Below are 13,738 nucleotides of genomic sequence, written 5' to 3'. Positions count from 1 at the left end.
AACAATTTACTTTTGATGGTTGACAAATGATGAGAAATTAATATACCTGCCACTCAAGTGGGGAAAATGACTCGCAGTGATTCCAATTTGCTGGAAATTGCAAGCTAGTACTCTGAACGAGTTGATGCTGTAATTTCTTTGTTTTTTTTTTCCTCATCGAAATCCGTGTCCCCTGGTCAGGTGGGATGTTTACTGGGTTTGTGTTTTGTATTATCGACTGTGAGCTATTGTTACCCGGTGTAATTGAGTTGTGAATCTTTTTTAAATAAAGAATTAGTAGCAGATCAAAGTGACTGCCTGCTGGATTCAGAAGCGACAGCACAGCTGGGTGGCAGCATGTTGGCAGTGGTGGTGTCTACCCAGGAGGGGAGCTGGGGAAAAGGAGGAGAGGACCCCCCCCCCCCACACACACACACACGCATCTTACTCCTCATCCACAGCCCTCTCCAGATGTGCAGCAGACCCACACTCCATTCTGGGCTCTACCTCTAGCTTTGGGTGGGATCTTAGGCGAGTCCCTCCCCCACTGGCTCCCTCCCCTGTAAAATGGGGATGGTCAGATGCAGCCTACAGGATTACTGGAAGAACATGAGGGCATGGCCATCAGGAACTTTCCGGTGATGTTATGTGCATGGGCCAATGGAAACATTAGGGGTCCCCCCCTCCCCCGCAGGGGCAATGCTGAAGGGGCCAATTGCACCTTGGAGTGTGGCACCTTGGGGTGCTGTCCATGTCTTCCTTCCACACCTGGCCTGCACAACTCTATGCACCAACAAAATGGCTCTCTGTAAAGCCCCGTATGTTGCAGATGGATTTGTCCTTTGCAAAGCGGGAAGACAACTTTCAAGGTCACATTGGCTGGTGGGTGGTGGGTGGTGGAAGTTGGACCCAAACTCCATTCTTTTTTTGCAGCTCATTGATCTTTGCCTAATCCCCCACCTCTGACTCTCCCTGCTCCGTGCGATGACTATCTGCACAATTACTCTGGCAATTCATCATGCCTGTGACATCTCTCCTACTGTTGTCTAGAACTTGATTGGCATCGTAGACTGTTATTGAATTCCTGCTCGGTAGCTGCTCTTCCCAGAGATGGTGAGGCTCTGGAGTCTCAGTCTTCGCTATGAGTCCTGAAACACTCACTCGGTGCTAGATACATAGTAGGTGCCTCATAACTCAGTGTTTGATACACAGTAGGGGCTCTACAGCTCAGTGAGGCCCTCAGAAAGGTCTCCTGGCTGTCTCGGACTTGGTTGAATGATGCTATCCAGCTGTGCACACTGGTCCCTGGAGCCAGGTGAGGAACTAAGTGTCATTGACAGAGACCACCAGAAACAGCTGTGGCCAGGTCAGCCAGCTCCACCTGAGATCTGAGGCCTCCTGAGGAGCATGTGAACCGGGAGGGAACTGATAAGGGGAGCCATGGTCTGTGCACTTGACAAATATTTTTAGACGTGATCTTTGATCATAGTGAGGGGCCTGGGGGTGGGGAAGGATGCTGAGCCCCCAGAGAGGGGGGGAGGGATGGAAAGAAGGGTGCTGGAGTCGGGAGAGGGATTCAGCAGGGAGTCAGAGAGAGTGAGCTGAGCTGTGCCTGGCTTCTGTTGAGGGCTGACTCAGTGTGCTTGATTCTTTAACTCCTCCCCATCTGGCTTCATTGCTCACACTGCTCACATCTCCCCCCCCCCCCCACCTTTCCCCCCTCCCCTTACACCTCCTCCCCTTCCCCATACCTTCTACCCTCTCCCACACCTCCTTCCCTCCCCCACACCTTCTCCCCTTCCCCCCACACCTCCTCCCCCACACCTTCTCCCTCTCACTTCTTTCCCCTTCCCCCCACACCACCTCCCCCCTCACCTCTTCCCCTCCTCCCCCCACACCTCCCCCTCCCTCACACTTTCTCCCCTTCCCCCCCACCTCCTCCCCCCACCTCTTCCCCCCTCCCCTTCCCCCCTCCCCTTCCCCCCTCCCCATCCCAGGTCTCAGAACTGTGCTCTGTCTGGCTCCATTTAAGACTCTTGTCCTCCGCCTAGCACAAATTCATGCTCCTTTTGCCCCCCCCCGCCCCCCGTGTTCTTCCCACTTTCAACCACTGCAGCCCCCCACTGAGGATGCTTCAGGCATTGTTGCGGGATCACGTCCACAAAACTCCGACCAGGCAGAGCCTTCCCACTGTCCCCAGCCCTCAGTTCCCTTTCTCTCCCTAGGAGAGAAGCTGCCGCTCACCACCCCTGATTCCTAAACCCCTCCCCATCATTGCTCACATCCCTCCCAGCCCACCTCCAAGCCCTTCTTGGCCTGGTCCTTCACTGTCAGGCCCGTGTCTCCTGCCCTGGTCTGTACCCCTTTGATGCTTTCCTGGATGAAATCACCACTTTCTACCTGCCTCTCACATCCACCCTCTGCTGTCACAGGGGGTACAAAGGCACCTGGCAGGAGAGACTCCAGCCCTGGGGCTTCCAGCTATTTTGCCTTGTTCCAGTGTGAGGAAGAAATGGGTGAGCATGTTACAGGAGCCTGGCCCTGCCGTTTCCCAGCTTCCCTTTCTTTCCCTCTTGATGGCTGTCTTCCACAATGCAGATAGGCCCAGGATAAAATTCAATTTAGAGTCACCGAAAGCCAGGTGTGGCAGTGGAAGCCCCTAAGTCCAGCTTCTTGGGAAGCTCAGACTGAAGAGGTTGGCAAGTTCAAGGCCAACCCAGGAAGGACTTGAGTCTTTTGTGGGGAGCTGATCTATCACTACACATACCTGTAGGTGTCGGTAGCTGGCACTTTCCAAATCTGGATGCCTCTCAAGGGCCCTTCGCTCCCCACCACCACGCTCAAGTTGGAGTTCTGGTAGGCGTTGTTGCACTGGGCCTGTGTGGGGCCGTGGGGTCCACTGGCCCCACATGTGGTGAACAGCCAGTGAACTGTGATAAAAAAAAAAAAAAAAGAGGCAGTCAGTTCCAAGCCCTGGATCTCCCTCTTCCACAGGCCTCCCTGGGCTGTCTCCAACTTGTCTCTGCTCCATGGCTTGGGGCATAAATTCAGAGAAGGCACCGAGATTGTGGGAAGAAAATAGATGAGCCATTCAAACTGGATAGTTCTGTAATGAGGCTGCTATTGGCCAGAACCTGGGCCATGGACCAGGGAAGAGATGAAGATGGAGAAGATTTAGATCAAGAAGGATGCAACCCACCATGCAGGATAGCAAGGGGGCAGCCTAGGAAGATACACTGAGCACCATAGCACCATTCCCTTACTGAGATGGAGTGACGTGCCCATTCAGTACCAACAGGCACAGGCAATGGCTGAGTACTCTCCTGCTCTCTGGCTATGTCCAACATGGTGCTGAGCAAACCCCAGATACTGAAGCTTTGACACTGTGGCTGCATCCAACCTGTTCCCAAAGGGTTTGCATGCACATAAAAGAACCCTGTGGCCTTGAGTGGCTAGAAAGGGCAACATGGACACAGTATCAGCCCCGTGACCCCACAGGTAGGAATAGGAAGCCTCAAGCTCTCTGGACATGGCTTCATGGAAGAGATGCTTTCTTGGCAACAGGCCCTCGACGGGGCAAACCAAAGCCTGTGTATGCCAGCTAAGCTGGGTTTGGAAATACAGTGAGTGGCTTTTAAGGTCTTTCTACAACAGACAGCGTCAAAAGTGGAGAAAAGCTGAACTTTTCAATCTTTCAATGCATTTGTATGTGCGCAATGTGTGTATCTGTGATAGTATATGTAGAGGACCAAGAAAAACCCTGAGTGTCACCCTCAGGAGCATCGTCCACCTCCTCTTACACAGGGTCTCTCATTAATCTGGAGATTACCAGTTAGGCTAGACTGGCCGGCCACCAGGCCCTAAGATGGTGGCATTATAAGGGGGTGCCTCGCTTCTTTATGCAGGTCCTGGAGATTGAATTCGGGGCCCTATGCTTACATGGCAAGCAGTGAACTGACTGAGCTATCTCCCTAGTCACAAACCTGTCAACCTTACTTCCTTTTCCCAGGCCCCCCCTCTACTCCCTTCTGTTGTCTGCCCTTGTCCAGTGTCCTTTGGTAGCTTTCTAGGGACATCACAGGAACACGACTCAAACCCTACCCGCCACCTCATCATCTACTACTGGGACATTTCCTTTCAAACCTTCCCTCTTTTAGCCAGGCTGGACCTTGGGGATCTGTCAGATTTCTTGGCCTCAAATCTAACACTTTTTACAACTCATAAAAAGCTTTAAGAACTGTATTTTTTTTGATAAATAAGCTTCTACTTAAAAATAAATGTCATTTTCAGATGGCCCAAATTATTTCTCCTTTTAGAGAGAGATTGAGTCAAATTCAGTGCACAGAAAATGATGGGAAATTAATTTGAGTGTATGTAGCACCATCACTAAAACATCCAAAAGAAAATTTCTTGAATGCTTTGAACTAATTTGATGATGAAAATATAAGAGGCCCGTTTGACAGTCAGAGGGAGGTCACCTTGGCGGGGCTGAGAAACTGAAGCCTCAGCCAGTCTTGATTTATTTTTGCGATAGAACCCAGGCCTCGAGGTCTGAAGTTCCAGTGAGATTCTGATGCACGCACACAATCTAAATGGCAAGGTCGACTTCCACGTGGTTTCTGAAGGTCACTTCAAGGTTTGGGAAGTAAGGAGCATATTGGCTGATGGCCAGCTTTCTGATCAAGTCTATTACTTCGAAGGACTAACTCTTTATGGAAGGTTCTGGTTTTTTGTTTATTTGCTTGTCCGTTTGAGACAGGGTCTCATTGTATAACTCAGGCTGGCTCAAATTCAGAGCAATTATCCTGCCTCGGTGCTAAGAGACTGAGCTTGTCCTGTTTACAAAAGGTATTTTGGTAGACATTGTTTGGCCAGTTGTCCCTTTACCTGTTCCAAAGCCAAAATGACGTATGTGGAGGAATGAAGTGGAAAGACCACGGGCTTTGATTGACATCTTCAAGAATACCTGGTTTGAGCAGGGGCAGTGGTGGCGCATGCCTGTAATCCCAGCACTCGGGAGACAGAGGCAGGAGGATCTCTGTGAGTTCAAGGCCAGCCTGGTCTACAGAGCTAGTCTAGGACAGACTCCAAAGCTACAGAGAAATCCTGTCTCGAAAAACCAAAAAAAAAAAAAAAAAAAAAAAAAGAATACCTGGTTTAGGGGGGAAGGGGCTGATCCTTCATCAATGATGGATCGTGAGACCTTGACCTAGTTCCATCATCTGTGAAAGGTGTTGGTTGGCATGATAAAAGTAGCAAGGAGTAGGAAAGGTCATTGTAGTGTCCCAAACTCTACAAATATGAGCTCTATCCATAGATCCTGCCTGTGTCTAAGGCTGTTCTCATCACCGACAGCGGGAAACGTATCCAGGGGAGTTTCTATGATTATAAACCCCATGCCCATAGCACCTGGGAAATTAAACTCAGTGAGCTGAGCATGAGGCTAGGGCAGAGGGTAAAACACAAAACTAAGAAATGAAGTTGAAAGCCCCACCTTTCTGTTATGTCTAGCTGGAAGTCCATTCTGCAGACAGCCCATGTCTACAGCAAACAGCTTGGACGTGGAGAAGCCTTCTCAACCTGGCCGCAGATGAATGGTACTTCCTTTAGTTAGTTCAGTTCCAGACATAACTTCTGCACCTTGCTTGAGCACCTAACCTTGAGTAGGACCCTCTTTAACTTCAGCCTATGTTAACTACAGGATTCAGAGGTTCTGAGCTATTCCAAGGAAAGCTGGTCATCTACTTCTTGGCCAGCTACCATGTCTGATAAGGAAGGGAGAGGGCTTTGGATTCACATGGGCCAAAGTTTCTCATTCTGAACTTTGCCCCTGGCTAGCTGTGAGACCTGGACTAGATGAAAGCATCCTATTTGGGGCCCATGACCATATGAGATCATGTAACAGAACTTGTGGGTCATGAGAAATTTGGCAACAGTAGGTTTATAAAGGTACAATGACCAAAACTTCGCTTAAACTCAAACACATATTGAATCTGAGATATTTCTGGCAGTGCTCACCAATGTTGTATCCTATGACTTTACCATTATCTTGTTTACACACACACACACACACACACACACACACACACTCTCACACTCACACTCACATTATGTGTGTACCATCACATCACACAATTCCAATAAATGCACCCTTGAAATATCAAAGCTCATACTTGAGACTATTGTATGTTGTGAGTTACAGCATCTTTAGTACACACACAAAATTTCTTCCTCTTATCAAACAGAATAGTTTCATTATCATAAACAGACCTTTAATAGTTTTCCTGCCAACATTCTTCAGCATGCAGGTATGAAACTGATATATCTTAGGATTGTGTTGTGTTAGACAAACAAGCATCTCTCTCATTAGTATGCAAATTTGCTGCCCTCTTTTATAATTGCTAAAACTATATGCATATCAAAGAACTGTTTTGAAACAAATTCCTTTGTGACTTATTATCAATAAACGCTTGATATTTTACACCCATTTTTATATCTGTGTTCCCAAGGTCATGTCACAATTTCTCAGGCTAAAGAGGGTTGCAAGTAGACTGGGTTTAAGAGGACCTGGGTTAGACTGCATGACCTGTCTCAGCCTTGCTTCTTCTTCTCATCTGAACAAATGGACACTCTACTTACTGCTTAGACTTCTGATGAAAATTAAAAGACGAACCTAAGCCAGGTGCTTAGCACAGTATGTAACACCAGAGAGATCTAGTGGAGACAGTTTAAAATCGTGTGGTACACTCGTGTTCAGTTCCTCACTGTGGGGATCAGTCACCCATCCTCAAGATTTATGCCCCCATTCCATGAAGGAGAGACTCCAGGGCCATTTCTCAACAGAGGCGCTTGTATTTTCTCAAACCCAATGGACATATATTAGTCTCATGTGGTTTCCATACCAAAAAATTTTGTTTTTAGCTTCAACAATTTCTGATGGAATGGTCCAGAGAGGAAACTCTTTCTAAAGTGGATTCCGTGGGAATAGAGGATTTGCCATCCCAGGTCAGACTCATGATTCATCCAGCCAGAATTTTGCTGTTCCCAGCAGCCTTTGGAGCACGATGGTGGTCCCTGTTCTTGCAGATAGCGCTGACCCCGGTAAATCTGCCTAACTTGCTTGGTATCAATTTATGTTTCCCGCCACCACGGCCACCTCTCGGGGATATGGATTTTCTGAGTTTATTGCCTTGGGAACAAGGCCTATCTTGCTTCTCTGCTGGCTTTGTCTTGTTCAAGCTTCACACCATTGATTCTCTTTATTCTTTCTGGACATCTTATAGACATGCCCAGATGTCTCATTGAGATGGGACATCCAGTTGCTCCCAAACCACATGATGAGCAAGGCTTTGGGGATTTAGATTCAGGAGATCTTATTTGGGGTCAGGAGGGAACCCTCATATAAAAACTCTTCTAGTGACCTCTGATACTCAACTAGATTTGTATACTAGTCCCATCTGTCTCATTGTCCTGAAGGAAGAGTAAACATTAGTGACTTTTGTGACCTTGTCAGCATTGAAGAAGGGATCAAAGTTGAGAATTACTCCTTGTCTGTCTAGGGCCCCTCTCCTGGTGATCAACTCTCTGCCTTGGAGACTTCAAGCCTTTTAAGAGTGTTCGTACATGAGTCTCTGCTCCCTTGTGTCTTTCTAAAGAGAATAATTTGCTTGTTGAGGTGGGTCCCCTAGAATGGAACTATGTGTATCTGTGACTTTGTGTAAGGGGACAATTGTTATTCTTTATTTCAAACGTCCCTGAGAAATGCATGCTTGGAACAGGCTCTAATTATTTCCAGATCCTTGCCCAAGGTGTGGACGATTGCTCTAACCCTGGTGATAGTGAATGCTGTGAGCCTAGGTAAGTCCCCCAGGAGTCTTCTGGAACAGGAAGGGTAGGCATGACTTCTAGTCCAAGATAGGTTAGAACCATGAAAGAGCAGGCAGATAGTAAACCAGTTCAGCAGCGTCCTTAGAGCAGAAGGCGCCGGCCATAGCATGGCCTTGAAATCAAAGGAGACTGGTCTAAGATCTGAGGGGCAAGGGAATTAGCTGCAGTGGCTCCGGGGAGCAGAAATCAAGGCGAGCTTTGAACCTTAGGTAGAAGCTATTTATCTCCTTTGGAGTCTATGTGCATGTGAGATCCGAACCTTAGCTACCTGAGAGGCAGGCCCATCCACAAAGGAACAAAAGCCTTTCAGTATAAACTGTACATGTAACAGAGTGCACACTCTCTCAGTGGTCCAGGCACTGTGCTTTCATACACAAATTCAGTGCCTTTGAACTTGTGGAAACTTTGTGTGCTGAAGGTCAAGCTGTAAGAATCAGGAAATTTGCCCTGCCAGACACTGGTGGTGCACGCCTTTAATCCCAGCACCCAGGAGACAGAGGTAGGTGGATCTCTGTGAGTTCGAGGCCAGCCTGGTCTTATAGAATGAGTTCCAGGATAGCCAGGGCTACAAAGAGAAATCCTGTCTTGAAAAGCATAAAACAAAAACAAAACAAATCAGGAAATGCAAGTTCAGAGAAGCTAAGTGTAGTATACCAAGTAAGTGGATAATTGGTCAAGGTGGGAATCCAGTGCAGTTCTCCTATGCCAACTTTAAGAATTAAAAAGGAGCTGGGTGGGGCGGGGGGCGGGGCTATAGTTCAGCCAGTAAAGTATTTGCCACATGAGCAGAACGGCATGAGTTTGCTCCTCAGTGCCCATATAAAAAGTCAGACTATCCCAGCACTGGTGGGAGTTGGGGTGGGAGACAGGTAGATATTTGGGGCTCATTGGCCAGACATCTTAGCCATAGCAATGAGCTCTAGGTTCACTGGGCACGGTGGCATGTTCTTATAATTCCAGTGCTGGGGAAGCAGAGAGAAGAGATGTCTTGGGCTCTCACAGGCCAGGCAGCCGAGCCTAAAATGTTGAGCCCCACGATCTAGTAGGAGACTTTGCCTCAAAAAAAAAAAAAGGTAGATGACCCTGAGGAAATACCGCCTGAGGTTGACTTCTGGCCTCACACATGTGTACACACATACAAGAGCATGTGCATGCACACATGCACACTCACACATGTGTATTAAAAAAAGACTAGGACCACATCAAAGTTGCTCAGGCTCATGAAGGGACAGGTGAGAATCTAGTCAGGGTCCTGCTGATTGGACTCTTAGTCCTATAAAGCCCACAGCGACCACGACAGTACCTTAGCCTAGCCGAGAGCGTGGGCTTTAGTGAGTCATGGGAACCAGGCAAGGAAAGCAGGTGGACAAGATGAGGGGTCTGCCACCAGGGGTACCCCAGGGATTTAGACGGTGTCAGAAAGGAAATCCAGTCACTGGGCTGTTAAGTTAAGGGGAGGCCAGCACCACATGCTGTCACCAGTCACAGCTTGAGTGGCGGGAGCAATGATGAAGGTCACAGCGAGATCACGAGGGAGGCAGGCTAAGGCTGGGATGCCAATCTGAGGCTCCCCATCGTTCCTCTGCTGAGATTCTATATTTGTCCCCAAAGCTCTGTGAAGCCTTAAGGGGATGAAATGGCCCTGGGGAAGAGATCTGATGAGGTCAAGGGAGGTAGGAAGCTCACCTCTTCCTTCCCTTAAAATAATAATAAAAGAATCCCTATTTTATTAAAAGTCTTTTATGGGAGAAAAGAGCCCATATTTATCTCGCTGTTCCACACACCACACACTGGAAAGCATAGCTGAATACTCATTCACATTTAAATTGTACGAAGAACCCACAGACATGAAGACACTGATTGGTTATAGACAGCTGAGTAAAGAAAAATCCATTAAGCACTGGGTTTCGTTTTAAGTATATTGCAGAGCCCTTCAAGAAGAAACAAATCAATTAGTAATATGCAGCACAATGTTTAAAAAATAGGCCAGACAGTGATTGCGCTGGTTTTATGGCTGTTGCTAAGGCATCTCATCTGCTCAATTCAGTGCAAAGAAATAAAGTGTGATACAAAGGAAAATAAGTTCTTAGCTATCTCTATTAATCACAGCAATGAGGATCTGCCTCAGGTTCAAGGCCTGTGTGTGTCGTACCAAAGAACAGCACTCAGCAGCTCACGTGGACCATTTGTACCGTTTTGATTGGGCTCCATTGGAATTGAATTTGAGCCATAACCATTGACTGAGCTCAACTTCACAGAAGCTGTGCATAGTGGTCTATTTTCATGGCACCCTGCCTCCCATTAAATAAATACCAGGCCCAAATCTGATTAGTCATCCATCTATAAATGTATATGGCACCCTTCCTTATTGGAAGCAGGCAGAATGACCTTTCCTTTGATATTCATGAAGCCCGCTTGTTCCCTAACTAAGACAAAATGAGAACAATGTATATTTTTTTAATCATGGCTGGGTTAAAACAACTCTATAATCAGTCTGATAGTGTGATCAGGGCAACTGCCAGAGGGCAACCATGGAACTAGACCCCATATTTTACTGTATATTATTACGACAGATAGCTTTTGTTTGTTTGTTTGTTTTTAAGTCCTGACTTAGTCCTCTGTTCAGCTACAAGTGCTAAAAGGAAGACTCTAGCCTGTTAAGCAGCCACTTGGGAATTAAATCATTCTCTCTGTTTAGTGGTGCAACAGGAGATCTTTCAACAATGATTAAAAAAAAAATTAAGCCTTTTAATTTTAAAATAAATCATGGAGGAAAACACACAAATCAAGTGTATATTATGTACTCGATGAGTTATTATAAAGCAACTACTCCTACCCAGATCAAGAAATAAAACTTGGCCAGTGACTTTGTGACCTTTCTAATCTCCACTTCCTTGCTCTTAAAAGGGATCATATCCTGGATTACACTGTAATCGGTTCTTTGAATTTCTCAATAGTTTTACCCCCCAAGTGTGCAGCATCCCTAAAGAGCATTCTCTAGCCTCATCCATTAATTTTGCTTTTGTGGCCCTAAAGACTGAACCCGGAGCTCTGCGTATGCTAGATAAGCACTCATCAGTGCTACCTCCCTATCCCAATTCCCTTTTTATTTTCGAACAAGGCTTTACTAAATTGCCCAGGTTGGCTTTGAATCTGGGATCACTCTGACTCAGTTTCCCAATTGCTGAGATTATAGGCTTGTCTGTCTGTCTATGTATCTATGTATGTATCTATGTATGTATCTATAAAATAAATATACATATATTATATAATTTTTGGTTCTTTAAATGGACAGGATTCTCCTCTACTTTTCCTGTTGCTTGATCTTATCTTTGGAGGAACAGGGACCATTTGATTTGTGGCTTTTTGCAGAGTCTGGATTTTGTGGACTGCATCCCCACAGTCCAGGTTGGCACAGAGCTCTGTCCTGGAAGCTTGCCAGCACATCTGTTTGCTTGATTTTTTTGTAAGCTACCAAATGCCTGATTATTGCTCGGCCCCTTTTAATAGTGGCTCTTTCTTGAAGCTCACTGTATCGAAGTATTTACTGGAAACTACAAACCAATGGTGTTTTAATTATATTTTTTTTCTCATTGACTATTTGGAATGTATCTGTGACAAGGTGCTGTCCTTCATGAGCAACGTGGTCACTCAGGGAGGGGACAGGAGTAATAAAGACAGTATTATCATTCAGTTCTGTCTCCTTGTTTCTGACTTTCAAGATATGGAATTGGTTATAATTATCTGAAGTTGCTCAATTAAATATTCACATATCATTATGAATCTACAAATTTAAATGTATTTCTTGAGTTTTAATTAATCATAATCAGTATCCTTTGGAAGCCCAAACTGCCATATCTTTGGTCAATGGAAGCGACTGGAGTTTTCTTTTTATATGACTCTACAAGACACTTCAGGCTTCCTTGTGTTAGATGTAAACATGGAAAACTCATTAAGACACAGGCATACACAAGGACTTTCTCCAAAGGACTCCAGTGTCTCAGAAAATAATGGCATGGACTGACAAAAGAGGACTGTATGAAATGAAAACATGTCTGTTCAGCAAAGAGCCTGTACCATGAGAGAAACATATTTGCTACCTATATACTTGACAGAGGATGACTACCCAAAGTATAGAAAGAACTAAAAAGCCTAACCCCCCAAAACAAAAACAAAAAAACCCACAACAACCCAAATGACCATCAATATAAGAGAAAATGAAAGGAACAAATATTTCTTAAAGGATTAAATGTAAATGGCCAAGAAATATGAAAAATATTTACCATCCTTAGCCATCAGGGGAATACAGATTAAGACTCCACTGACATTCTGCCTCGCTCCAGTCAGAATGGCTATCAAAGACAAAGCAGATGATGCTGAGGATGTGAGGACAAAGGAAGCCTCATACACTCCTGGTGAGATTGTAGATCGGTTCAGCAACTATGGACATCAGTCTGGAGGCTCCCAGAAGAACTAAACATAGATCTACTGTAAGATCCAGCCTTACCATTCCTGGGTACGTACTCAAAGGACTATATGTCAACACACCAGGCATACCCACTACCACACAGATCTGGGGGGTCATAATATGACGTCACGCTTTGTCTCCACTCACTCCTCTTTTGAGGGTCTTGAAAGATCATTAATTTATCAACATTTTGTTGTAAATGTTGTCCAAATGTTTTTGGGTTTCTGTTTTTCTGGAAGGATTTAGAGAGGCTGGAAACAAAGCAAAACACCCAACGAACTATGCTGTCGACAACCATCACTGCCTCTCTCCCAGAACCTCTGAAAAAAACCAAATACAACAGCACAGCCCATTTGCTAGGGTCGGCCCTTTAGTGCCCCTGTCCGGTGAGACCCCTTGCACCCATCTCTGCCCTCTGGCAGCTGCTCTTCTGATCTGCTTCCGGGATATCTCCAAGGACCTCGGTCTTGAACCTGCTGCTCTATCACACTTTTTTGCTGGACGCTCGCCACTAAGTACAATTTAACCTTAGCTTGGCAGTGCCGCCTAGGTCTAACGTGTTGTTCGGGGCCCTCTGAACTTTCACTAAATGGTCCTGGGCACAAGTATTTTTTATGAATTTGTTTTTCTTCTCTCTCAGAACTTCAGCACGTTCTGCTGTGTTTTGTTTTATCTTGTATCCAATATCAAGGGTGTGAAAGGGGACCTCCACCTTCCTTGGTTTAGACTGTAGGGCCCCTGACTTTTATCTCAGGGTTTTGGAATGTCCTTACATTGCCTATTTAGTGGCTGGTGGGAAGGACTGGAAGTGTAACTCTAGATAAGAGGGTGTCACCGTGGTTAGGAGCAAGTTAGGTCTTTGACGTCAGCATATTTAATTATGGTAGATTTTTTTTTTTCTACCTTGAAATCTCCTGACTAGTGGGGCTACCTATACCTGCCTGCCCACCCTCCAGAGGGGTCATAATCCCACCAGCCTGGAAAGGTTGTAGTAAGCTGAGTCAGGGGCACACAACCAGCAAAACACTGGAGTACTGAGTAGTTAAGGTGTGGCTTCACCACCACACTCTCTTCTCCAGCGATTCCTAATGACCCAACCCTGATGGCGGCACACCAATCGAGTCTTGTCCTACAAGAACTTGGCAGGGCAGAAGCCTATGGTTCTTCTGGCCTGGGTGGGGGCAGAGCCAGTCTTTGGCTACCATCCCTCTCCACTTAAGCCTTGCCACCAGATCCATTATGTGTAACCTGCAGATGGCTGAGTCCACAGTACCCGTGTCCATATCACATACTTTATTAGCCCAGCTCTGGCCTGAAGCCAATTTGGGAATAACTGAATTAGCCCCCAAAACCTCCCTTAACTTAATTTTTACAGCTCTGCTTTCAGGGTAGTGAGTTGTTTTG

At 46.1% G+C, this 13,738-nt stretch overlaps 1 protein-coding gene across 1 annotated transcript in view; it reads right to left on the bottom strand.

The window, feature by feature from the left end:
- The window catches only part of Alk (ALK receptor tyrosine kinase), a 513,542-nt gene that overhangs the window by 47,294 nt on the left and 452,510 nt on the right, over nt 1-13,738 (bottom strand). Inside the window, exon 12 of the mRNA XM_059248178.1 lies at nt 2,747-2,909. Coding sequence (XP_059104161.1) covers nt 2,747-2,909 — 163 coding nt within the window. The remainder of the gene's footprint in view (nt 1-2,746; nt 2,910-13,738) is intronic.

This window comes from Peromyscus eremicus, chromosome 22 (assembly GCF_949786415.1).
Source record: "Peromyscus eremicus chromosome 22, PerEre_H2_v1, whole genome shotgun sequence".
NCBI lineage: Eukaryota > Metazoa > Chordata > Mammalia > Rodentia > Cricetidae > Peromyscus > Peromyscus eremicus.
This window is presented reverse-complemented; position numbering and strand designations above follow the sequence as displayed.